Here is a 27,917-nt window from a genome sequence, read left to right on the forward strand (position 1 = left end):
CGGCGCCGCGGGGCCTCGCGGCCCCGCCGCCGCCGCTGCCGCCCGGCCCGGCGGCAGCTCGGCGCTCGCCTCGTTTCCCATGCCCGCAAGATGGCCGCGCGAGGCCTGCGGCCGCCACCGCTGCGGACACAGCGCGCAGGCGCCGGTCGAAGCGCGACGCCCGCTCCGCCATACGCCCGCGCGGAGGCACCCCGGTTGGTGCGCCGCTGGGACGCGTGGTGGCATTGCGCGCTTTTTGTGGCGGGAAATCGAAGCGAACTTTAATGTCTCGCGACGTGGTTAGCTCTAAAAAGGCAGCTATGAAATACCAATGATATGTTACCGAGCGAGGAAAAAGAGGCTGATATTCAGGCAGTCTTAGACTGGCGAAGTAGTGTGCGGTTCAGATTTTAGCTCTCAACAGGCTGCTTGAGAAGTAACTAAGCACAGCAGGAAGTGCCTCACGCTTGTAGAAATCTAAGCTTTATCCTAAAGAATGTGATCAAAATGGCAAGATCGTCAACAGAAACAGTGACCGCAGCTCTCGTTGGCGTTACTCTGCAAAGCTGGCTTTTCCGCACGAAAGCTCTTAGTGCGGAGAAGCCAACTTCACAAAACGTCGTGCAAGACTGGCTTGGCGGTCGGCTTGCGTCCGTTAGAACTTATAGGTTCACCGTGGCACTGAAAACACAGTGCTTTCGGTGCTTATATTTTGGTACCAACAACAGTACACGTTTGTAAATACCGAATGCTGCACTCTATACCCATCGCTCTCAATTTCTCATAAAAATTTTGTTAGTGCTGCTTTTGAAGAAATAGTTGCCATCCGAGAACCTCATGAAGAGGGTTATTGTTAAAATATTTCACACCCATTTCGGTATGATTTATTGGTCACGCTAAGTTATAAAATTGTGACAAAATATTTGTTATTAATTTTTGGTTAGGTTTGGCTACTCTGCAAATGACCCAATTTTGAGAAAAGTGTTGATATTACCGAGACTTGGTGTCAGAAAAATCGGTCGAAATGGCGTCCGTGTTAAAATAAAGAAAGCGCTGACAACTGTGTCTTCACGCTCATGCATGTCTTGCGGGGACAATTTCCTGTTAAAAAAAATAATAACAGAATGAAAAAGGAATTATGGGGAACGGGTATGACGCGATAGCGTTAAGCTAATAAGCTGCCACATTATCCAGCTACAGGTCTAAGGCGACTACCCGACATGTAACGCCCCGTTTTAACCAAGCCGCCTGGACGTGCTTGCGCCAGTGACGCCAGAAGTGTAATTTCAGCATGGGGAGGGGGACTGGGAAAAACATTCCTTCTTCCGCTTTGGGATCCTCACCAAGCATACTTAATAAATAACATCGAATTATTGCAGAATCGCGCAGTTAGTTTTATCTTCTCTGATAATTCGCGTCATACCAGCATCACAACCTTGAAGAAACGCGCCGATCTTCAGGATCTACGTCTACGTCGTAAACTTGCAAGTTTATCACTTTTTCATAAACTGTATCATCGCTGAACGCTTCATAATGACTTTTTTTCTTTTGCCTTCTTCCATTTTTGACCGCCGCGACCGTCCATTTAAAGTTAAGCGCTTGTCATGTCATACATCTAACTATGCACATTCATTCATACCACGTACTATAACTGACTGGAACGCTCTGCCTTCACATGTTGCTACCGTCACCGCCCAGTCCCTCTCCTATGTCAAGTTACGACACCACGTACGTAATTGTGTGCGCGTCCGCAGACCTCCTGACAAGGGTGTCAAATGCAACCTTTGTTAACCGGACCGCGAGTGTCACAGCTATAAAACCTAATCTTTCCTTACCATCTCTCGCATAACGTAGAACATCTTTACACCTATGCTTTTTTCATAAAATTTATCATCACCAGTTACTGCACTCTCGTTTTATCACTACACCCCCCTATCGCTCTTCTCGTGTCGACCATCAGCATAAGACTGGATCTATTTTTTGGCGTACTGACACTTTTTTGCATTCTTTTATTCCTCGCACATCGAAAGAGTGGAACCACCTTCCGCTTGTATACGGAATTATGCTGCCTATCGTCATGTCTCTGATGAGGACGCTTTTATCTTATGCGAATAGTTAGTTCTTAGTGCTTTGTTATTTTCTTCGTTTTTTTATTACTTTTCTGCTGTTTGTTTTCTTGTGTTGCATTTGTTACAGTTGTTGCTTCAGTACTTTTTTTTTATTTCCTTGACTGCTTGGAATACTGTATGTTGTTACATTTTAACTACGTTGTTGTGTCGCCTTTAACAAAAAAAAAATTTTTCTTGCGTTTGCTTGCCCACTCCCTTCTGTAATGCCTCCGCGCTGAGGGTATCGAAAATAAATAAAATAAACAAACCTTACCAGAACCAGCTTGCTTTAGTTGGTCGACTGCTGTCAAGTATCAGGTGTAAAGGTCACGGCCGCATGTGTCATCCTCTGACGCGACAGCGTTATAGGCCGTTTTCCAGAAAATCCGGCGTCGGCGTTGCCGACATCGTGAGCTAAAAACATGGGTATGGCTCTGGCAGTTGACACGGCCCTAGCCCATGCAGGTACGCTCATGCGGTTGGTTAAAGCGGTGATTTATATCTATGTCGGCATACAATGTGGCATTTTACGACTGTATGAGTATGCGTATGCTAATTTTGCTAAGCCGGAAATACCCAGCACGGTCGCGAATAGATGGACGTTATGATTAACGAGGGGGCTCCGTTTTCGTAACGAGGAGATGGCAGTTTTTGTACCAAGAGCCTTTTCACGTCTCATATGCTACACAAGATGTCAAATACGGGAAGTAATCAGCGCTCGTTATAGTTAAGCTATATCCTTCTACCAGACTAAACTACTTACCGGCCCTTGTTTTCCTGAACTAATAATTTGCTTTAAGCGATACGGTTGTCGGAAACTAAACGCGCTTCAGGCGAAAGAAACCGGCAAAGCTAGGCGCATTTTCGGCAGTACAGCATTAGAAAAGACGTAGTACACAGGAAGCAGAAATGACGGCGGATGTTCAGTCGTCAGGTCTGCGGGCCTTTTTCACAGAGCGCTCCGTGAATCTTTCGTAGACGAAACTTTTTCTTTTTAATTTCGGAAGTGGGAAACTAACGCTAATGATAGCTGACCCTTTAACTGATTAACGAACGACAAAGAGCGCGTCCTGACGCCAATCTATTAAAGACAGCTTTCTCGATTGAGGAGCTTAACTTTTCTTTTCATTTTCTGAAAAAACTGTCTGCGATTAAGGCGTAAATTCGAAGCAAAGGCTGCTTGCTAAAGGCAGCCCTGTGATTGCAGGCCGGCTTATTAGTGGCGTTGGTAGTGAAGGCAGTGCCAGCCCACCTCCCCTCCCGTCCACCTGGCGCTTGTGCAGTGAGATAAACGTGCGCTGGGAAGTTGTGAGCTGCATAAATGGGATCACAACACGACATGGTGAGCAAAGACTCGCTACTAAAAGTCGGATTGCGGATGGTTAAGAGAAAACGGTGGGGCTTGTGCCACTGGTAAAGGTCTGCCATAGGATGATAAGGTAGCTGTGAGATTTACTAACTCCATGGACGTGGCACTGGTGCAACGAGGTACGATGCGCGGGAGGGGTGAGGTCCTCGCTCCACCGCCGACGACATGCAGGCACCGCCTTCACGAGCCGCCGCATTTGCACGCTTGTCCTTTGAAGTGCACCCACCAACTCCCGTAGAATCTCCATCTAGCAGTCCAAGCGCAACGGAGCCGTACAGTCACTTTTCTTCGGGCACTCGTGACGCACTGCGAGATAATCTGAGATACTACGGGAGTTGGTTGGTGCACTTCAAAGGACAAGCGTGCAAATGCGGCGGCTCGTGAAGGCGGTGCCTGCATGTCGTCGGCGGTGGAGTGAAGACCGGTTTTCAAAGGAATTAAGTCCACGAAGCTGCTCTCCCAAATGTGCAGCTCACAGTGGGCGAATGCGGTGGTGGAAGACGTACCGGGACAGGCAGTGCAGCGCGGTGCGGAAACCGCGATCGAAAAGGACGGAGTCGCTCTAGAAGGCAGGCAGCTAGAAGACACCAAAGCAACAACGCGTGGCTCCTGCCTCCCCTTGAGGGCACGTGGTGCGGTGGAGAGGGCCGCGCGAGAGCCGTCGAGTCTGCATGGCACTTTCTGAAGGCAGCGAGACACTCGAAGATGAAGGTTGATGTGATTAGGGTTCGGGGGCCTATACTTCACAGCAGACTTGCTAGGAGCAGAAGCGACATCAAGCCAGGAGCAGCCAGGGAGGAGAGCGAAGAAAAAAGGTTTATGTACACTTTTTACATGGTGACGTATGTACAGGTCAAGAGACGAGAACAGGAGCTGAGCTGATGTTGGACACAACTCTACCTCTTAAATACTGTTTGTTAAAAAGAGTTCATGTCCTGCAGTCCAATTAGGGGGACACTTGCGAGCATTCGAGGTGCCGCCCACTGCCGACGGTAGTACTTGAGCCTTTGCACACCTTCACGTGGCGAGAGAAACTTCCTTGGTGGCGACGGCGATCTTGAGCTGGCGGTGGAAAGGCAGCGCTAAGTCTAGACAGTCCGGGATTCCGAGAAGTCCGCCCCTGGGCAATGTCACTTTCCCACGGCACCTACTTCTCGGAATGTCACACACATAATAGGGAAAACTTTCTCTTGATCACCCCTGTGAGCATCGGGCGGGTAATTATACATGAATGGATTGCCCCCTATCCTTTCAACCCGGCAAGGCGAATGACCGCCGCAGCACGTGGTGGCAATGGAACCCATCTCATTGTCGCCGCGGATTGGGTGCCTTTGATGGCTGCTGCTCGCCAGACCCGCTTGGCTCCCTTGGTACAGCCACTGGAGCCTCGGCTGAAACACCAGTCATAACAAGATGTAGTGGTCATTTGGGGAGCGCTGAGCGCTGAGAGTCGGCGGGCACATACATGAGCCATACAGGCATTTCCATTTCCGTCGCCAGCTATTGCGCGCTTCAAGTTCATGGAGAGCAGCTTCGGACAGACATCGGTGAAATCCGCGAGTGCAGCTAGTAATGCTGTGCATTGTATCCTAATCCACTACAGTCGAGCATGCATATATCTACCCATACATTTCGAATTATTGGCTGTACCGAACACACAAATTATCCCTTCAAAAATTCTGCGTGAAGGTACAGGAAAGGCACTTATATATCAGAGCCCAATTTTACCATTCATTTGATGTATGCAACAATGCATTGTGCCCTTGCAAGTTCCACTTGTCTTAACGGCGTTCTTGATCACTTTTAGGAGATGGGAACAGGCTGGCTGCACGCCCTTGGGTACCTGCAGACATTGGCTCTGTATGGCGACATGAACATGAGATGTGCTTTTGGAGTGGCACTTGGCCTCTTGTGCTCATTTTTCATGCCACACTGTTGTGTGGTGAGGCCAACATAAAAAGCTAAAGTCTATAGGCTACCCTCACCTCGCGTGCTTGAATGCCAAAGCTTGCAAAAACCAACAGCATATTATGTTAATGAAATTATTCTATTCACAGTGAAATGATTATAGGATTATACATAATAAGCAGGGGTAGTTTCAGAGCATCATCTGCTGCAACTTGATGCGAAGCAAGTTGGGCCTAGCATTGCCTAGCAAGCAGTGCACTACACCAGAGGGCAGCAGATGTCGACGCAAATGGCACTTTCACAATCCCCTTTGAGTCCATATATCCATGTTGTACTGGGTATCGTAATGTACTTTGATTACGTGAAAAAGAATCACGTGAGAGTGCACTCATGATCCAGGCTTCTTACCGGATGCTGCATGGGAACTCTAAGGAGACCATTTCGCCTACCATTTTAAATAAACAGCTTACTCATTCACCCATTTTGGATTTAGTGACCACTCAACTAGTGGGTGGAATCTCTTCACCACTGTACTGTATTGACCAAGCTGTTCAGACAGAGTTAAAAATTAATTTCGCATAAATGTGTCAGTTCAACAACCACAACACCAGGCACAATTCACAGTCCACAACTGACACAAGGAAATTGTCTTACATCCCCTACTGTTAAATAGTTCACAAAGTAAAACTAAAAACATTAACTTATACATTAACGTATATCAATTAAGGCACAAAATTCAAGTGGTAGTACATGGAGGTATTTGCCAAACTTTTATTGAAAAAATAAATTACAGGACTGCATTTAAGTCTGCTGAAGAGTGGAAATAGCAAAAGCCACTTTACAGGACTGTTTTCACTAACTGCATTGTCATATTATCCTTACTATCATCATCATTGTCGCTACTTTCATCCGTATCAACTAAATGCACTGTCACTGTCATTGCTAATATAATCATTATCACTAACTGCAGCGTCATTATCACTAACTGCATCGTTATTGTCATAGCTGCTATCGTCTTCACGCTAGACAAGAAGTAAAACCGGTTTCTCACGAGCCCGGGAGGGATAGGGGTTCAATTCCCTGTGGAGACAAACATTTGTTGAGAACACTTCCTGCGAACTTTTCCACAGCCCATGAGCTAAATATAAAGAAGACGAGACGGGACAAATAAATCCCCACCTTATAAAAAAAATCTTCAACTTAGCATCTTTCCTTTAAGTATTTCAAATATGTATTCAATAGTGCCTATGTTTAAGGCTGAATGGCAGGAAAGAAAACATTACCTATTACACAATCAACAAGACAGTGACTACTCACAGCCTGTGAGACAGACTACTCAAAAGAGTTTACCTTCCTTTTGCTCTGTCTATGTGCCCTGTCCTAACAGAAAAGACATTTCAGCAGGTATCATATGACAACGTTGTCAGACAGCTACACAACAGATGGCATTACATGTGGCTATCCACATTGAATTCAATTCCATTCCTCCTGCTGGTAGCAAAAAAAAAAAAAAAGTTTACAGTTTACAACATTGCAAGCTAACTACAAGTTTCATAAAAACTGCTTCATGTCTGCTCCAGCAAGTGTCTTGCAAGGTTTGGTTGTCTACTTGGCTGTCAATATGGACATACTCCCTCACTGTAAATAAATTTTGCAGCTGTTCCACTTTGAATATCAAAGGTTTCCCAGCAAAAACCAGTAAATAAATAAACAGAAATAATGAATACTGCAAATGCAAGGCATTAAAGGGCAACTCCAGCTTGTTTCTTTAGCAATTTCAGTTTATAATCACATCACATTCTTTACAGTCCCCTGTTTCCAGTACAAAAAATCGTCTTAAAGATATCAAGCAAAAGTATTTTAAAAAAGCAAAAACAGGGAAATAATTTGGAAGAAGGTTTAAACCGGGCTGTGACATCATAAAAGAAAAGCCTATGACGTCCGGTATACGGCCATAAAACCACTTGTGTGCGCGATCATTAGCTAAACTAACAACTGTAAGTGACAGCTGGAGTCACTATTTTTCTGAAATGACCAAAAGCAAGCTGAAGCTCAAAATTTGCCGTGCAACAAAGCCAGAACAAATACAGAAAGCTGTGCATCCAGTGAAGTCACGCACCCAAGGTTGCCCATAGAAATCTCCCCAATTGATCCACAAACGGAAAAATTTTAAAATTAATTTGCGTTGCAACAAAACATAGAATAGCTGAGGAATCTGATGTAAATGACCAGCAAACTGAAGAGAATGTACTGTGAAATTTTCAGTAAAATCCGGGGAGGTAAAAAAAAAAGAAATTCCAAAGTAGCCCTTGATAACCAAGCTAATACTCCCTTTATTGCTAACAGATTCACAAAATACAAGTAGGAATTCCAAGGCTTTGGCACCAATGGGTTATGGTGTGGCTCCGGTATCCAGGCACCCCATCATATGAGCAGCTGAAAGACGAACATGGCCAGGGCCACCCAGTGGCTGGCAAACTGCAGATCAGACCATTTCCCTAGGGTGTGCTGCATGCTGTAGCCCTGCGCCATGCATGAAAACACTTGGCTACAGTCATCACTACAAAGTTTAAGTTCTTCAAATTTCTCTTTGCCGACAACAGCTGCATAGGGGACATCACAAATAAATTAGCGGACCTAAGCTTACTAGGTTAGATCATTGATATGTGAAAGCTCGTTAGCACTACAGTAAAATCTCGGTGATACAAATCCGGTTGATACAAATTTTGGGATGATACGAATTCTTGAAATTGCCCGGCCAGAGTGCACTGTGTACAACTCGTAAAATTTTGGATGTTCTGAACACTCTCCTGCGCCACTATGGATGATACAAACGCACAAACTGCAACCGCAATCTCGAGCACTTCGCACTGCCCACACATCGTTGACTCCGCGATCACCAATCGTGATGTAATATATGCATCTTGAGCAGTTTGCGGTGACGAGTGGTCCGCACCTCGCCGACGGTCGTGATTGTCTCGGGATCACACCGTTTAAAGCTTTCAGTGGCGCTTGGCCCACATACCGCAGACGTCGCAACCAGAGCAGCTGGCGTCGGTTTACGTGACGGGCGCGCGGACCGCGTATCGCTGGCTCCGCGATTGTAATCCGCAAGCAGTTTGCGGCGCCACGCGGCCCACATGTTGCCATCTCCCGTCGTGCTGTACGCATCGCGCGATGTATGCAGAGGCGAGCGGACTGCACATCGCCGGCATTGCGATCGTTTTCCATGCTGCGAAAAGTTTGCAGCGTCGCGCGGCCGTGAGTAGTAGTCGGCGGCACACGCTGCGGGCGTGCACTGGCCGAACATGCTCTACGCATTGCGAGCAGTCTGCGGCGCCGCGCAGCAGGCACGTTGCCATCTTTTCTCATGCTGCAAGTGCCGTGAAAGTCCATGGAGGCATGCAGCCCACAGGTCACCAAAGACGCCATCGCCTGTCACGCTGTGTGCGCCAAGCTGTGACCGCGCGACCATAATAAACCTTTTCGAACATAAGCAGATCTGTGCGACTGCCTTTCCCATGCTTCTGCGTATTTATTTTCTTTAGTTTTGATGATATGAATTTTTTCGCGACCTCATGAGATTCATATCACCGAGGTTCTACTGTAGTGGCAAAGAAATCTGAGTGGCAGGTTTGTTTTGGCATCTCTATGCTAGCATACATAGTCGGTATATCTTTGATTCAACTGCGTTCCCAGCAGGTAAGATTGGCCTGGCGGATGCAGGCAACAAGAACAGTAGCTCTGGCAAAAGCGCATCAAGCATGAACAGCTTCTAGCATTCAGTGTCAGTATGCCACCAGGAAGTAGACAGAGCCAGAGCAGGGGAGAACACGGAGGCAAACAAACTTTCGTGGCACAAAACTGAAGAAAAAAACTATCTGACATCTCGATGGACATCTTGAACACGCCTTTAACAAGTAGTAAGAAAGTACTAATTAAGAGAACAATGCCACGCTGTTGAAGCACCTAATTATCCCTGAGAGCCATGACACTGTCTCGTGGTGTGTTGCAGTATCTCTTGCTATGACTGCCCATATCCCACAATCTACTAGTAAATGTCTGTACTCAATCAGCTGATAGTTGCAAAACGCAGCTTTTTATGTAGCGTAAGCTGCAGAGTTTTCTTCACAGTCTCTCGTGCAGTACAGTGCATTTAATGTGCACTGTAAGCCATGAAATCAGAAAAAGAAAGAGAAGACTCAGCTATTGAAACCTACATGAAAGGAACATCCATTGGGACAGTTGAAATTTTGCTCGCTTTGCAGTGTCTATATGAGCACGAGAAAAATATAGGGGACCGCAGGACTCGGGGAGAACGTAGGTAAGTCTGCAGTAGGTGGAACTTCTGGAGGGTAAAGTTGTATGGTAGGGTGGTGATTCGTGAATGGTGCCCCTGGAGGATAAAGGCACGTGGTGATGAGGTGAATCAAGAGTGATCACAGGTAAGTGGGCAACTCCCTAGCAGGATGGTGGGATGGAGGGGGAAGTTGCCACTGTAGAGGCTTTGGCCAGCCAGACCGGATTTTTCGCAAAGTGACAAAAGCTTACGCTAGTGCACATTCGGCCTCCTTCGCACCATTTTTTTTTCTGATTTACTACTTTTTCATTCTCCTGTAGCTACATTACAATATGAGGATGCAAAACACCCCACCTGCTCTTGCAGGGGCTCGCTGTCGAACATGAGCCCTAGGTAGGCCAAGTGGAAAGCTGCCAGCAAGCCCAGGGCCAGGTTGGCACCACGGACACCCCAGTTGTTGGCCTGTACACGGGTGGAGACTCGAGCAATCAAAACTGCACACACTGAGCTGCAACGACTGCAGCTAGCACACTGATTGGGAAGCCCTGTGCTAGTAATATAAACGTATCTGTTGGACATGATAACCATACTTTCGATAATTTCTAACAGCCATTTCTTATAACCATAAGCAATAACTGCACATCACCTTCCACAGCAAATCAGGCATCTCCTGAAATGGTATTATTCCATTCATTAGAAACATTAGGACCAAGGTTCAATGTGAATGCACACTTTGGAATCACAATGCGAATGCAGTGCTGCTACAAGCCTCCGTGAGCACTTGCCTAGGGATCCTTTTTCTCACGTAGTTAGGCTTCAGTATCAAAATATTCTTTTAGCCTACAGATTTCTCTCATTCAAACTTGTAGGACTGATTCAAAATTTAAATTCATATTACACTAAGTATAGCTGATGAGCTCTGGTCTTTTACCTGATTAACATCACCAGCTGTCAAGCTGTATCGGACGCATCAAGTATGTCAAAAAAATGAAGCTGACAATTGTCGCTGGTAAACTTTTTCATAGGAAATACATTAGGCACATCAAGGAGTACCAACTTACAGTGATGTGACGTGTGTACAGCTACTGTAAAGTGATAAAAACATTTGGATTGCCACAAGTGTCCATAACGGCCCATAAGTTCTGTGTTTTTAAGATGATTAGAAATGCAGCTTACAAACCTATCCTCAGGTTCACAGTCAAGTGGCAAAAGAAGGTTTTAGCACAGTGAAAATTTAGCAGACAAGAGCACAAGCACAAAATAAAATAAAATACTGCCACTTAAATTATAGAGTGGAGAAAGCAAGGAGATCTTACCTGGAGTGCATGCTTCTCGCAGTTGGGTCGGCACGGGCGAGCTCCAACGCATGCATTGTACACTTGGCTCAGCTTTTGCCGCAACACTGCATATAAAGGGTCCATGAGTAACACCTCTCACCAGAAACATTGATCAACTACTTCTTACCATACTCAGCGTAGCTGTAAAGAGCCAGCGACAGAAGCACAGCAGCTAATTGGAAGTTGAGGCCCTGTGATTGAAGAGAGAAAATAGTGAGCGCGTGATTCGATGGAGGCATAATGACTAAAGTTTTTTGCACATTTTGAATGAAAATCAAAGGCCAGAAACTAAGAACAGTGCACAGCAACACAATATCATGGTTATGTGAGTCTAATTTGCCTTTTCATATTTATATTATCATTTTCCTCTGAAAAGGACTAAAACCTATACTAGGCAGTATACTGTAAGAGTTGAAAAGCAAAAGAGTGGGGGAGAAGAAGAAAAAGAAAAGAGGTGATTGTACAGAGAACAAGTTCCCTGTCGGCCTGTTCAAGACACACACAACAGAGAGCCAGACTTTTGATGGCATCTCTTACTCTTTTCATTTCTCCTACACTATAAAGCGAATCCTCTAAATCATAATACAGTAGAATGGTGAGCTAGTCGGTCTTCTTCAGACATGATAAAACACGCAGCTGAATAGATGACAATGCATAAAAGAGGCACACACACATACACACACAGACAAGGCGTGAGGTTTACATGGAAGAAGTTGAGAAAGAAGGTGTGCGGGTATAAATCATTTGTTGTCAGTGCAGTATCGTCCTTGTCTACGTATGTACGTACATGTGCGTGCGTGTGGGTGCCTACGTCTTCTGTGCATTGTTTCATCACCATCTCTATATCACAACCTATTTTGTCAATATTCTAAAGCACAGTTCTAAACAGCAGGAAAAATGTGGGAGAATCTACAGTAAAAAAAATGTGTTTTTTGCCCTGTAACTATGGCAATATAAAGCAGCATTCCATCTACAGCACTCACGTGGAGGAGAGCGCTGGTCGCATATGTCAGCAGCAGGGCCGCAAAGTTGCCCAAACCTGGCCTGGAAACCTGGAAAACATCTGCACACAAACAGCCACTAAATTGGGGTATCAGAAGATATTTGTGATGAATGAAACTGCACGACACAAAGAAAGTTACAGAGGAAGGACACACAAAACACAGTCTAGCAATTGGCATTTTAATACAGGAGTGCAAGTTTTCAACATTTTTAAGCAGTGAATCAAATATCCTCCTATTTAATTCGGTGACTGAATAGAATAGCGTATGTTCAGAATTACTCAGACATCAAATATATGCTCTCGAGTCTTCGAATACTTTTTGAATATTGAGCAAGAAATTCGAATAATCAAAACCGAAGTTTTCCTTAACAACTGTTTCAAAATTATGACCTGTTTCAATGCCGTACAGCATGACATTACTACTGGTTTGCATAGGATGAAAAGCTATGTGCTGCAACTCAGTCCATTCACATTGCGGTGCTCGTAATGCTAATATATGCCATCCTAGGTTGAGTGGTGCTGCAAGAATCTGGCAGGATTAGGAAGCCCCACTTTGATGCCTGATATCGCCACCTATGAAAGCTCCTATCAACAGAAGTTGCAAGAGATGTGCACAGCACTTAATGAGGCAAATTAGGCATGTTGGTACATGTTTTGAACAGATGGCAGCCCAAAAGTGACAGGGCCTTGAGAAGACAACTTGGACGGAGCTAAACTTGCAACAACTTTGTTGCAATAAAAGAAACTATTTCTTGCTTAACTTTTAACATTGGATGCTGTTAGTATTGTTAGAAGCCAACCTTAAATAATGAATAATAACAATATGCTTTAGGAGATGGCATATAATTGCAAGCAGAGCATAAACTGTGCATAAAGTGTGTGTGTATAAACTGTGCATAGTAAAACAGGGTATGCTCCTGGTTCTACAACTTCCACTCCACCGCCAATAAAAATTCCATAGCTTCTGCAATATGCTTTAGGAGATGGCATATAATTGCAAGCAGAGCATAAACTGTGCATAAAGTGTGTGTGTATAAACTGTGCATAGTAAAACAGGGTATGCTCCTGGTTCTACAACTTCCACTCCACCGCCAATAAAAATTCCATAGCTCCTGCTCCACTGCAATAAAATGTTGTCATGAACTACAAGTTAAAAATTATAGGGACACTTAAGCTCCACCTCTAAGCGTATAACACAATACCGTCAATGGTTCCAGTGTGCAGCTCTTCTTGCGGATCCTCATTCGCATACATGCACTTTGCTACTCGCTTAACTGGTTATTTCTTAATTTGTGCTTCTATTAACTCGTACATATTAATTAGCATACAGCTGTAAGGGTACCACAAAAGTTCTGAGAGCACACACACGGTACATCCTGCGCCCCTTGTCGAACACAACCAGCGTTCTGTTGAAGGCATGAAAGTTCATCATCATCATCATCAGCCTGACTATACCCACTGCAGGGCGAAGGCCTCTCCCATATTTCTCCAATTAACCCGGTGTGCAGCTCTGAAAGTTCACCGCTATGAATGGTTTACAGGAAAGGAAGGCGCATTATCTGTCACTCGCGGAATCTTGCAGACAAATCTCACCGACGTGAGATTTTCACCATCAGCTTTTCTTAGAAAGGCTTTCGCCTCAATAATTGGTTCACAGGTAGGGAAAGGCGCAGTATCTGTCACACTTGTTTCTGCACACACCTGAAGTCGTTTTGGGGTACTATCGAGTCCACATGCTGGCAACTGGATTTTCGCGTAACAGAGCTAGTAAAGCTTTTGCTTTAGTATGTGAATAGCCAGTCTAAATAGGTACCTATAAATTCCTGCTTTAACCAAGCCATATTCTGGGACTTTGTGCTTAGTGCATGATAGCCTGAGCTGCTTATACGCCCCCAACACACCAAACACCAAAGCCGTATGGACATGCCTGCAGGGCCTAGGAGTCATCGTCCAAGGTTCTTGGAAGGTTCAATCCTATCTCAAAGGAGGAGCCAACACTGGTAACACCTGCCATGTCATGTGGTCTCACACAACTCAACGACCAGCCAGTACCTGGCCATGTTACCTGCCACCTACCACATGCCAGAGGCATGCCCGTGATTTTTCGCTCACAATTTTGACCATGCCCACAGTACCCATGACTACGACAATATAGGATTTTCTGCAGAACGGGGCCTTTAAAACGAAAAATGTCATGTGACCCTGCTATGCGATGACGTCTTTTCATGCGCAATCTGCCTATAACAGTTGACGCTGTATAACATCTCAACGTATAAGTTGTGGTAAACGTGCCCCTTCGCATTTTTTTTTTTTTTTTTGAGGCACGGTTAAATTCGTCCCAAACACCACCCCAGCCAACACCCTTCCTCAGCTGCACTGCCGCCCTAGACCCCTAGCAGCCCACTTACAGTGCTTGAGCCAAGTGTGCATGGCACGGTTCCAGTGCACCACCACCTGGACCAGTGACCGCGGTAGCTCCACGTCCAGTGGGGAGCACAGCTGCAATGCCCTGCACACAACACTGCACTCACTGCTGCCGTCCTCCATAAAGAGGATCACTCTCAGTGACACAGTGCAAGAGCTTTCTGGAAATGTGGGGATGCCAGTATAGCTGAAGCACATACTATCCATACTTACGACGGTATACCAAGAGTGACAGACCTTATGTGCGGCGTCTGGAAAAGGAAAGATGTTAATAAACCAAGGCAGCATAGTATAAAATATCTGTTTTGATGTACCGAGAGACTGTCTTTTGCTCATAACACATCAAGTATGGCCAGTGCAGAGTACATGAAGCATGTTTCATTCTTGCAGTTTATGAATCTGACATTGCTCAAGAAAAAGAAACCTGCTTATGGTTGCCGCCATTATGACATACTTCCCAGGTGTGAGAAAGCACCTTTGTGCCTTACTTCGCTCTGCAACTATGCTATATAGGTTACATGCTTCTTGGTCTATAACACGCCTCTACAACGACACCACACACTGCTCTCTACGTCTGGACATGAAACCAAAACTCCACAGAACAAGTTATAAAAGAAGCAGCTTGCTGAAGTGACTGACAGCTACCACTATTGTTTTCATGCATCCCTGTGCTACTTAGTTAAAGGAACTCGCAAGCTAAGAACTTTGTGCCATTACTGCTGCAATCTAATTTTCCACAGGAATGTCTCAGGTGGGCATGACTGACCCTAGTAGAACCTGAACTATCTCCAGAAAAAGGCTATTGAAGATCTATTATGCCCATCCGTTAGTTCTTACGACCACACAAAAATTGTACTTATTTGTAAATAATGTTATGGTGGCACTGGTTTATAAAGTGAAAAGGTTATAAAGGCCACCTAAATTTCCAGCTATGGTCTTTCCAGTTGTGATGTATGGATGCTAGAGTTGGACTGTGAAAAAGGCTGACCGCCGAAGAATTGACGCGTTTGAATTGTGGTGCTGGCGAAGACTCTTGAGAGTTCCTTGGACTGCCAGATCAAATCAGTCGATATTGTCGACCATAAACCCTGACTGCTCATTGGAGGGTCAAATTTTAAAGTTAAAGCTCAGCTACTTTGGTCATCTGATGAGAAGAGAGGAGTCGCTGGAGAAAGATTTGATGTTGGGAAAGGTTGAGGGTCGCCGGAGAAAGGGTAGGCAGCGAACGCGATGGTTAGATGGCATCCTCGAGGCACTGCAGATGAAGTTATGTGATGTTAGGAAGATAGTGAGAGACCGGAAAGCGTGGCGCGACATGGTCCATAGGGTCACGAAGAGTCGGACACGACTGAACGACTGAACTGAACTGAAATTTCCAGCTTCCTTAGTGCAGAGCCGGAAATTAAGAGGTGCATTGTGATGTCACAAATGCAGGCTGCAATCCTCAATTCCACACTTCATGCTTGGTCTGTGACGACATTCACTTTTGTATATAATTATATAACTATTATTATTGAAATGTTTCTGTCCTTATAGCATAGTTCTTGGAAAAAAAGCCCTGAAACTAATGAACTGATCTCTATCACAGGCACAACACAGGCCACCGAGAGGAACAGGACCTTGGAAGACACCACTCGTGATGGCATAAAAGGCTGCCAAGCTGCAGCCATTAATGAGTGTAGACTGACTTACCAGGATCCGTCGTGACTGACTCCCGCTGCCACAGCACTGGCCTCAGACAGGAGAGTGATGAAGTAGTGACTGAACCGGAAGGCCAGCGCGTCCCGGTACGCAGCCAGCCATCTGCAAAGCCAGTTTGTCGAATACAGATTGCTAATAGCACTTCAATGCATGAAATCTGCTCACAAAAATGAAGCAATGAAAATTTCTACTGCCTAAGTTAAAAAAAAAAAAAAAAGCCCACTGTATCTCATCTTTTTACGCAGAATTGAGATGAGGTGCTTGCAATGCTGTGGTGCTTGGCTGCATTCAGGCCAATAAGTTCACACAGCCATGGAAGTATGTCTTGATATGACAAGCATAGCCATCCGTTATTTTTGGAATATTATAAGGGAAACAATATTGCACAGCAATATGGTAATGAATACATTTAGTAGTCGAGGGTAGAGCAATCCAGACAGGGTACTCACAGAGAGGAGCCTTCTTTATTTCTGTGACGCTTTGTGTTTGCTTACTGATGGCTACCCAAAACAGCCGCAAGACTTCACAAGCATCGCTGCCACCAAACTATCGGCGCTTCATCATACTGTGAACAAGTTCCAACAGCCATGGCAAGTTTTATTAGTACAGAGGGGCTGAGATTATTGATATTTTAACTTGGAATGGGTCACAAGCTAGGAAACCTTTTAATTCACACCCACTAACACAGGATGGCAAAAAATGTTAAGTGTGACTGAATTTATTGTGTTGCCTTACCACATTTTCTACGCAACACTAACAACGGCGAGAGAAAAATGAGCATTCACTTTCTAGCCATCTTGGTCATTCTCATCCTAAAAGGGTTAACAACACAGAACAAACTTCTATTTGGCAGAATTGCAACTATAAACATGATCAATATGTGCACTGGCTGGGCTAGGTTCAGTAGATATTAGCTGTCTAATTACTACAGTACATCAAAAGAAGCCTGTTGGCTAAAGGGGTCATGACACCAACTTCAGAATATAAATAGTTTATTGCACTTACTCCTGCCAAGCACAAAACCTCAAAATTTAAGCTCCACTGGTGTAGCAGATACGTCTAAAAAGAATTTGCTAGTTACCCCCACCAACCACCAATTCCCCCACACGTCTCAGCCTGCTTCATGTTTTGCATAGTGTTAAGGGCTACCAAGCCGTAGGTGATGGGTGTTTTAGAATTTCTTTGTTCTCTGAAGTAAGAGCCGTTGTCGCTTCTTATTTGGTATGCAAGCTTAGTGACCTTTGAGAAGTTCAATCAATCATGCATTTCATCTTGGCGGTATCACAGAAGAGCGAATCATTGTCGCATATGTCATATTGCTCATCCAGAGATTAAAATTATTCATATGCTATGAAAGGAATATCATTCTTCAAAAGTCAAGTGGTAACGCTTTCAGGTTACATAGCATGTCCCATGCTTTTCTTCTCTAAAACACGCTGTAAAGAGTTTGGTGCTGGGCTGTGCTCTTGACTCACACAATCTTGTCTCTATTAAACCGACTCAGCAGTACTGGCACTAGTCACTCTCCAAGCAAGAAAGAAGCAGCTACGCTAAGTGGAACAGCCTCAATTGTCGCATCCTCTCGGAGCCATCATACACTGCGACTTAAGATTGAGAGAAACTAAAGATAAGCACACCTTGGCTAGTATCATTTAAGCATTTTCAAACGTGGCACTCCACTGGTCAAAAACTTTAGGAGGTACCCATGTACTTTTCAGCAATCTAGCCATGGATCTATCAGCCAGCAAATGTGCTAGACATACCGAGCAACCAAGTATGTGTACAGGTATGAGAAGTATAAAAGTATGGACAAAATCCATTCATATATCTTCATCAAGCATATGGTAAAATGAAAGTTATAATGCGTGGACTAAAAAACTGCACACAAAAAGCAAACTGTACCTGCTTCTCACTGAAAATACTTGTAGGGAAGTATAATCAATAATGCGTGCTGCCTTGATTTTCTCTTCTGTATTATGATGTTGTGTTTACTTGTTTATGGCAGCACAATGTTTTTGTAAGTCATGCAAAAATGAAATGATATCTTCTGCTCGCCAGAAGTCTGCGGGTACCAACCGAGTGTTTCTGAGTAAATAAATAATATCATTACATTTTCACAAACACAGGAAGCAGCATGATTAACCTGCATCCCCTCGCTGGTTAGTCTTAGGACTTAGCTGCTGCAAAGTGCTCTCAGAAGAAAAAAAGCTACAGAAGAAAGCAAAAGACAAAACTGGCCTAAATGCAGTCGAATTCTCTATTTTCCTGTCTGTGGAGTGCACATCTAGAAGCTTGGCCAAGAAGGCAGCTGCTGCTGGCCACAAGGAATGGTGTGGCCAGGACAGTCAGTAACTTTTTCAATGATTATCCAAAATTCAATGCATCTGGCAAAGCAATGAAAAAAGCTAGGGGCTTCTGGTGCTCTTGGTTTTATTTAGCATTAGCAGTTGATCTCTTGCCTCTGCTCACACACACCATATTCAAAAATAAATTAAGTTAGCATGTTTCTATGCAAACAAGTTTGTGAAGGGTAAGTGACCAAAGGCCTAAGCATTGACCCCTTTCCAAACCTGTTCACATATAAGAAAAGAATGTAGTAAAGTTGGCCTAAAACAAATTTTCTCTAAGCCGCATGCAAAACGGCACCGCACTGCAGCATTGCACACAACAGCGAGCTGCACAGTTTGCTGCACCAGTGCTTCCTGTATTTTTACAAGGCCATCCAAATTGCCTGCTTCTCAACGGGAGTTGTCGGCACACATCACTTCAGTCAGCTGCCGCAATGAGGCGCTACTAAGATAGGAGTGCTTGCTCCATGCTTGCGTCCAGGCGCAGGGGGCTGGCGTTCTGGTGATTGCTTGCTCCCACTCATACGCCACACATATGCAAGATTCTTACTTCATACCCTTTCTAGTGTAGCTCTCGCTTCATCCGTGGCGCGGCGCTTTTTCAAACACCAATCGGCTGGAGCAGCAGCTTTGCTCGTCGTTTACAGAGGTGGCTGCGGCATTCGTTCCGCTTATGGCTTGAGCATCGCGACTGGCAATACTAGGGGCGTTGTTTGAGGTGTTTTCATTGGTTATTACTGTTTCTTGCGAGACGAATAAAGCATTTTAAGTTGTAACAATCGTTTGTTTCATCCATAAAAGCATCTCACTTGTGCTGTTCTTTCGTTTCCCTGGTTCTGCGTTTGTCTGTGTCTTTGCCTCTTCTTCTTCAACGTCTCGCTCGCACAGTTTTTTCTTTGCATCTATTATGAACCAACTAACCCAACAAGACCACAAATGAATCCTCTCAGCTCAGAAGTTAGAAAAGAGATGCCTAACCAATAACTTAATTGGCAGCCAATAAGTGCTTTGGCATCAGCTGCACCGCCATGCATTCGAAAATGGAGTCCTTTACGCTTCTTAAAACAATCGTAGCTGCAGCTACCGAGGACAGACAAAAATCTCTGTCGTCATGACAGTGACAGCGTATCTTGGCAAGAGTAGAGCTACGACTTGAAAGCTACCTTGCAGTTTCGAAAAATGCCTTCTCTGGAAGGTGTACCATGCCATTGTTATTAATCCTCCTATTTTCCTTACTAAATGTGATTCGAAAACCAATGCAGCTTAACATATTACTAAGTATCTTTAGCCTCTGCTTTCATATTTCTGCCCATCAGTTTCAGTGCTGCTGCCGAAATGTCTCGGCCTTTAGCTAAAGACATGATCCCAACTGGCCGCCACAGCCTTTCATAGCGATGCCAGCACCGCTGTTCCACCTTTTAGGACCAGCACTTGCAGCCACTGCACAATAAGCAGCATGACAAATGGCGCGCTCCATGATGCATCAATATCTGACAGGCAGTCTGATGACCATGAGGGATGCAGAGTGCCACCCATGCAGTAAGAGAGAAATGAAAAGGAGAGAGAGCTATGAAAACACTGTGTGGCATTACTAAGCTGGTTCTCTTCTCCACAAACATAAACCAGGAGCAAACGCTAGCCAATGGGGGAGAGTAGGAAAGGAGGATAGGAGAGGACTGTGGACGATCCGATCGGCTGCATTCAGCAGGCATTGTAAAAATAGAGGAGGCGCTATCTGCACAGGGCAGCCAATTTCCCTTTCGGTTCAGAGCTGTCTATGTTTACATATATTGATAGTATCTCCCAAAATGAGTGGAGTTCCTGGAGTAGACAATATGTTGTTGCACGCAATCTTCTCCGATGGCAAGAAGGTTACACGTGATATTTTCATGGTGTAGCCATCACTGCAGTCTTCTGTGGTTCGCTTGTGTTTTTGTCACTGTTGTAGCCAGCGGTTGCACTAAAGGTGGATGTGTGCATGAATTATTAGATCGCGCTTCAATACAGTCTGTACGCGCTTTTGACAAATATGGCCTAGTACAGCCATTAGGAGTCATGATGGTTTGTTAGCAAGGCCACATTTACACTTGAAAGTGTGAGCACTGTTTGTGCAGTGTACCGCCACATTATTGCAGCTGGTAGTAAAGATGATGCGGTAGCCAGTGTTGGTTCATAATGTCACGAAATGCATTTCAACAACACGGGTCAGTGGGAGCAGCTTCATGCTCTCAATTTGATTAGCTTTAAAGAATCCGTTATCGAAATACGAATTTGCAATATTTCGGATGGCCGTGTCATGACTCCTTTAATCAGAACTTCTGAACGAGCTTTTGTTACAACACTTGCATACAATGCAGCCATTAGGAATATATACTGTGAACGAATCCTGAGACAAGTCCAGTCATTTCGCAGCCACTGAAACAACATGAGAGGGCTTAATAGAAAGAGAGTCAGAGCAGAAGCCTTGCCTGAGGCCCAGAGTATTTGACAAGAGCCAGGTTGACCAGCAGTTAGAGACAGTCAGGCAGGTGTAGGACAGCGCCAGGCTGCGACCCAGTGCAAGCAACCAGGGCCCAAACCCAAAGCTTGCCAAAAGGGCGGGATCCAGGCTCCTGGAATATATATTGTAGCCAACCCAAGGCCCAAATGGTGCTGTGCCCACATGCAGCAGGTAGCCCAGCATGGATACGGGGCCTGGCAGCCCCAGCCGGCCTCGGTCTAGGTCGACAGCAAGAGACACCAGCTTCATGCACAGCACCAATTGGCACCCTGCACCCCAACCACCAAGCAAAGACAGTGTTGTGGCTGTTCTAGATGCCTTTGTTCTCTCAAAGGTATCCTAGCTTACCTCGAACCTGATGCCAGGACGTGGGTTCAACCAGCCACAGCTCACTGCAAGCAAGGTGCCACATTAAATCTTAGTTTTGCAAAACCCAAAGTGAGGCTAGTTGGTTATGCATGTTCAACCTTGTAAAATATTTGACGGAAGCTTAAACTCCGTCTTGAAGGGTACAACACGGCAGTGCTAATGACTCCCACCTGAGACTCCCCCTGGAATGATGCACTCTGCTACATGCTTAATTAATAACCCCTTAATTTGTGCCTCTATTACCTTACACACACTCATTAGCAAATTGTCGTAAGCTACCACACTATGTGAAAAGCCATCCAACATAGATATGAAGCCCCGCTTTAACCAAGCCGTACGAAACAAACAAGCATGCATGCATGGCCTAGGAGCAGTGTGTCTTCTAAATTGGGATCCAAGGGTTCTGAAGAGTTCTATTCACATCTCCCTCTCCCACCTTAAACGTGCAGCAGTAAAGTAGAAGGGATGCCTAATTTTTATGTTGCAGAACTGTACTCTAAAATGAAAATATTGCTTTCCACAAGTGTCTGTTGTGGCTGAGATGGATAAAGCCATTAGGCCCGCCACGCTGGACCCATGATAGCAACAGCAGTAGGTATAGAGACTCAGAATGTCATTTCGTAAGATAATGCCATCAAGCCTGCCATTCTATACTTCTTTCGTTGTATCAGTTATAAACATCCCCAGTCGGCCAATTTCTGATGACCAGCAGACGGTAGCATCACCTATGAGCAAAGAATAAGCCTGTTCACAATTGCCCAACTGTTCTGAACAGCTTGTCACAGTTTATCTGAATGTTGCAAGTGGCATTTCAATATAGTAACCTACAAACTGCATAGGCCCTATGGTGATTTTCACAACTGGTAGGATCAAGGACCTCTGAAGTCCTGTGAGAGGTCTGTTTTCCAGAGTGGGTCATTGGACATTTGTGTGTGAGTGCACTTTCACCAGCCCTCTGAACTTCACATTTATTTCTATATGTTTTGCTGCAATATGCAAATTCATAGGTGGCAAGTGGACACAAGAAAGCAGTTGCATGCCCAACGGTGCAACACTTGACAATGCACTTTGCTGCTATAAGCAAGTGCATTTTACCTCCAGCATGACACAAAAGCTGCTTGCGCAGCGCTACGATAGCTGTACCATGCAACCAAAGACTATCGAAAACAACTTGGGTTGTGGAAAAAAATTTGACCACATATTGAACTCTGAGATATGCGTGCCTGATTGATAGAGCTCTTCATTTTGGTGCTTCACGCTTGTGTGCATCTGCATGTGGCACCGAAACAAAATCCTTTCCTTGTAAGGCTATGGGATTTATGGCACCCCGCAGTAGTCAGGCAGTGAAAACAACAACAACAAAGTTGTGTACATCTCCATGCTATTTGCAGCACCTGACAGAGCAGCAAACGTCCAGCAGTTGCGTGTTCTATATTTCTGTGTCACAGCCAGTAAAACTGTATGAAACCAGATGAAGACAAATCCACTTGTCGAAATGTTGGCTTGAGCTGCGAACTGAGTTTTCCGCCCTCTACCCTTTCAAATCGTGTTATCCATCTTCTTCCTCTCATTCTACCTGGAGCCAGTAAAACTGAAATTCAAACTGAAGGCAAGAAAGAAGTGTCTGAATAATTTATCTAAAGTGTAATGCAGCATGTTTTGCGCAGTCCTAAAGTCTTGTGCACTGTTATCAGGACACACACAAAAAAAAAAAGGAAACATATTTTTGTGGCTACTCCCGTGAGGATAATTTTAGAGCTGCATCAGAAACACTATTTTACTCCTGCTGTTTAATATCAACATGAGAGCACACATATTACTCTGGTGTCCAGACCTGACAAGTACTCTCACCAGGAAAAAAAGTGTTGACCTGCATCTGTGACCAAAACATTTTCAGGAAGCAGCGCAACAGGGACAAGCACATGATCACATATAACTAAACCCACAATTCCCAAACACAACAACACAACAGTACAGCAGCCTGGAACTGTCCTGTAACTCTTCTCTCAGTACATTCAGGCTGCAGATTTGAAGGTTAACAATGGCAAATGAGAACTAAATGCAAACCCTATGCACCAAGATTGTTGTGCACAGTTAGTGGGCCCTGAGCTTCTCCATGAAATTGGAAAGGTAATGCAACGCTGACACCTTGCGGCACTTTGAACACTGCAGCCAAGATATGAGATTTGTTAGGCATCTAGGAATCACAAGAGAAGCACTAACTTAACCTAGGCCTTCCAGTGCCTGCCACACAGAATAAGGGGCCAGTGCCAACACAAACCCATGTTATGGTATCACTGTGACCAAACAAAACAAAGGAGACTAGGCTACCTAGGGCACCAATTACAACCTTGTTAAGCGGGCAATAGTTTAAAACGAGCGAGTCACGAAAAACAGCAGAAATTAAATACTGCCTATTATACTTGACCCTGTTACACATTTCAAAAGATTTCTTATAGCGAATCCTTGTAAATAAGGCACCCTCCAAAGCATATCTCGTGACCAACAAAGTGGTGATTCAGACTGCTTTTTATGAAATCAAAGTAGCCTAGCCATCCAAAGTTATTCCAAGGCCCTCCCTGCACAATGGCACTGCCATTATGCAGCTTTTGGACATAAATACAGTGAACTTAATGTGTCCGCTAATGTTGGCCTTGAAAAACAAAAACATCTTTTCAATCAGATTCAGCACAGTTTAGAAGCAATTGAACATGTATTTTTTTTTTTTCCACTTGCCATTAATGTTCAACATCAGGTCCCACTCAAAGGGACAAAATTCATTCACGAGCTTGCTCCTCCTTCCATTCCAACCCTTACAGAAAACTGCTCGTGCCTACGATCCGCATAAATATAGCACTCACCAAGCAATGACAAAAACAGCGACCAGCAAGGCACTTGTAAGGCCACGATGCTGGCGAAGCCCAGTCAGCAAGGCAGTCCCTAGCAGTGCCAGGCCAGCCACGTACGCTGTCAGGGGGCCAACCAAGGCATACAGGCAGCACAGGCCAAGCAGTGCAGACAGTGCATGCACCCATACACCACCAGCTGGCAGCAACCCTGCCGTTTAACAATATGATGGTATTAAAACACAACAGCAAAATTGTGTCAGAAATAAATGTTTTGTTTTCGTTGTTCCCGGTACGACAGAGATAGCTAGCAGGGCAGCTCCCTTTAGTGCAAGCCAGCAACATGTATAGATAATCAGTCCCAAAGCACCACATCATTACTGCATACAGCCCTGTCTTTGTCGTGCACAATATTCAATTCTTTTACAGTAGAATGCTTGTGAAATCTAAGTAGCAAAGTACCAAGCAATCCAAAAATATGCATTCTGACAGTGCTGAATTTTGAAGCCGCAGCAACGAAAATAACTGCAGCACCGAGTATATTTGTATTTCGCACAAGACAGCACAAATAGTCATCAGGCAAGGTCACCTACATACAAATGGTGTTGAGAAACTGAGTGCACGAACTGTTCAGGCTAGTAGAAAAACATTTTCAGCAGTTTTTGCTGGTTGAAACCAAGTGAAAGCAACAAAAAAGCACAACGGTGCTTTTTTACCCACTTTTGATGATTACATAAATGTTTCTAGCACTCATTTACCAAACCATACTGTTTTATTGGTACGATGAGGTTAATGGTGTGAACAGTAAGAATAACTACCAGTTTGAAAGTGTGCACCATGATGAAAAGCCTTGAGTCTTAATGAAAACAATCATTGGGTATGCAGCCTTATGACAAGGAAAACTTGTGACATTACACGAACGAATAGTCATAAACATGAGTTTTTATCTCCTCCATTAGCACAAGAACCAGCCTGACGGCATATTTCAGTGCATAAGTAGGTATCGTGAGTGCCTCCTAAATGCAAGATGGAGCTTTCCTGCCATACTGGCCATCACTATGCACGTGAAGCATAGTGTGCCAATAATGAGTAAAAGTAACAGAGGAAAGAAACGGCCTCAATAAACGAAAATGTGAGAATGACGACCTGGAGACAGATTCTGACAACCAAGTGGCAACAGTCACATGTAAAAAGTGCAGCAGGTGCCCACTGAATGGTACAGCACATGCTGTGGGGCTACTCCAGCTTCCGACGAAGTCAGGACAAGGCACTTCAAGAAATATGCCACCTCATACTATGAATGAGCTACACCAAGTAACGAGACTTGTACCCAAGTCCTACAGCTATTCCTTTCGAAACCTGCAGGCGACGCTGGCATTGGCCATCAAATGCTTATCTACCTGCCTCCAGTTCCCTTTCCTCATAAATAGGCCTTTGAGCCAGCCTCAATTTAACAATGAAATCTCAGGGGAACGCATTTCTCCAATTCAGCAATGCACTCTACAAAGAACTTTATCCTCATGTAGAACTGTGACAGCAGTATGCACTAACTCGCACGCATTGAATATGGTAGCTATGAAGTCAAACGCTAGTAGAGACTCTCTCCGCACTTTTCTAAAAATTATCAGGGTACCTTAATGATAGTTCCAGGCTAGCAATGACCTTTTGCAGGCATAGGCAAAGGTCTGCCACGCCAGCCTGTCGACCACTGCCATCAACAATTAACGTGCTTTGTTAAGGGTGAATTTATAGAGAAGCTGATGGAGCGTCAAACAAAACAAAAAAAAAAATTACATCGGTAAACCCAGCAAATTTCAGAACCGTTTTTTTTGTTCGTTTTCTAAAAGTTAAAGGGATCACCCTTTCTGTCCATAACCACCGCCTTCAAAACTAACTCAAATCCGCCCCAGTTCATACCCACGAATATTTTCCACGTGATCATCAGTTTCCGCTAGTGTTTTCTTTTTTTCTTTTTTTTTTTTTTTTGTGCATGTCACCATTCTTTCTAATTGGTCTACTTGAGTTCAGCAAGTGTAGCTTTCTTGCTACTGCAGCTCATTGTTTTTTGCACATAACTGCTAGCATTTAGTTCTTCAGCGCAGCTGCTTACACGATCTATTTTTTCCTCCCCCAATTCGGCACGCTGCCTTGATTCATATGGCTGCTTTTCCGTCAGCAGTACAATCCCCGGCGTCATGGCGCACGCCGTGCTAGACATAGCCAAACAAAGTAACTGCGATAGACTTGCCAGTTATTACAACTACATGATATCATCATAAGCACGCGCAACGAGCAACATTTTTACTCACTAGCGCTGACGACGGTTCTGAGAAGCAAACACGCAGGCAGCAGAACCACTGCTGCACGTAGCCCATCGCGCAGCGTTGGGACAAGACAATGAGTGTAAAGATCGCTTAGGGCGACGACGTCGCCGATTTGTTCATCGTCGAAGTAGTACTCCTCGTCGGGGAAGTCCTCATCCTCGTAGTCGAAATCCATCTGCCGCAGTCACAGCGACACGCAGTCATTACCGATGGGTGAGCAAGTTATTTGGCATAGACTGCGATAAGAAAGGGCAGAGCGAACGTCGTTGCAGCTGCAACCAATTAAGAATATAACGTTGCGCTCGCAACTCCGACGTCAAACCCATGAATGTCAACTTCTTCAGAATGAATGCCGCCATCCCGCCCGTCAGGGTTGCTGCTGAAAGAAGGCGAAGTCGTCAAAACTAGTGATGTGAGATGATAACAGTAACAAAAATAAGAATATCACAGCATGCGCATTACCAATGTTCTAAAAATCACTCGTGGGCGAGCAGAAAGCAGATGGTTGACTTGGTCCACTAGTGGCTACCGCCGGGAGCACTCTGGAGGGTGCTCGTGCTGGCGCGCTAATTTGAACCAAAGTTCAATCGTCACTTCGAATTTTGTTTCATTTCAAGAACCTTGCTGCAACATTTCCGTCATTCTTGCAGGTTATAGAACTTAAGCAAGTGTCGAAAGAATTCAGTTGCGTTAGCTATGCATGTTAATTCTTAAGCATGTACCAACCAGCCCGTTTACCCTCCGCTTGAGCTTGCGTCCGTGGGGTGCTTAGTCTGCAGCAGACTGATGTGTGCGGTAGCGATTCTGATGGCCAGGCGTTCGGCCTCGGCAATGCTGCAGCGGACTCAGCACACCATGATATGCACAGACTCCGAAACAGCATACGCCCCGCCGGGGTGGTGCAGTGGTAAGACGCCCGACTACTGTCCGGAATACCCGGGTTAGAACCCGACCACGGCGGCTGCGTTTCGATGGAGGCGAAACGAAGTGGCGTCCGTGTGCTGTGCGATGTCAGCGCACGTTAAAGATCCCCAGGTGGTCGAAATTACTCCGTAGCCCTCCACTACGGCTCCCCTTTCTCTCTTTCCACTTTCATTCCCGCCTTCCTCCCTTCCCTTACAGCGCGGTTCAGGTGTCCACAGAGCAAGTGTGACAGATACTGCGCCTTTCCCTTCCTATGAACCAACCAACCAACCAACCAACCAACCATCCTCCTCAGTTCCGCACGCCGCGCATAATATATCTACTTCCTGAATTTTTTTCCTGTACGTTTTTGTTCTGAGGGCCCCTGTCCTAGCCTCAAACAGCAATGGGCTCCCTCGTGAGTTGTCGAATAAACTTTCTTTCTTTATATCCTGTTTTCGAGTTCTATAGATACCCAATGCTGATTTTCCTTGCATT

General features: G+C 45.0%; 1 protein-coding gene across 1 annotated transcript; it reads right to left on the reverse strand.

The window, feature by feature from the left end:
- Nucleotides 1-6,088: 6,088 nt before the first annotated feature.
- Nucleotides 6,089-27,058, reverse strand: por (Protein-serine O-palmitoleoyltransferase por). The gene is made up of 12 exons (XM_084576810.1): nucleotides 26,979-27,058; nucleotides 26,502-26,895; nucleotides 24,208-24,403; nucleotides 21,326-21,369; nucleotides 20,946-21,246; nucleotides 16,121-16,231; nucleotides 14,413-14,513; nucleotides 11,985-12,064; nucleotides 11,129-11,192; nucleotides 10,981-11,066; nucleotides 10,019-10,126; nucleotides 6,089-7,887 (listed from the first exon to the last, which is right to left on the reverse strand). Exons 2-12 carry the CDS (start codon nucleotides 26,689-26,691, stop codon nucleotides 7,789-7,791), a joined length of 1,380 nt encoding a protein of 459 aa, XP_084432936.1. The 5' UTR covers nucleotides 26,692-26,895; nucleotides 26,979-27,058; the 3' UTR covers nucleotides 6,089-7,788.
- Nucleotides 27,059-27,917: the final 859 nt, after the last annotated feature.

This window comes from Amblyomma maculatum, chromosome 1 (assembly GCF_055883805.1).
Source record: "Amblyomma maculatum isolate TAMU_Amacu chromosome 1, ASM5588380v1, whole genome shotgun sequence".
Lineage (NCBI taxonomy): Eukaryota > Metazoa > Arthropoda > Arachnida > Ixodida > Ixodidae > Amblyomma > Amblyomma maculatum.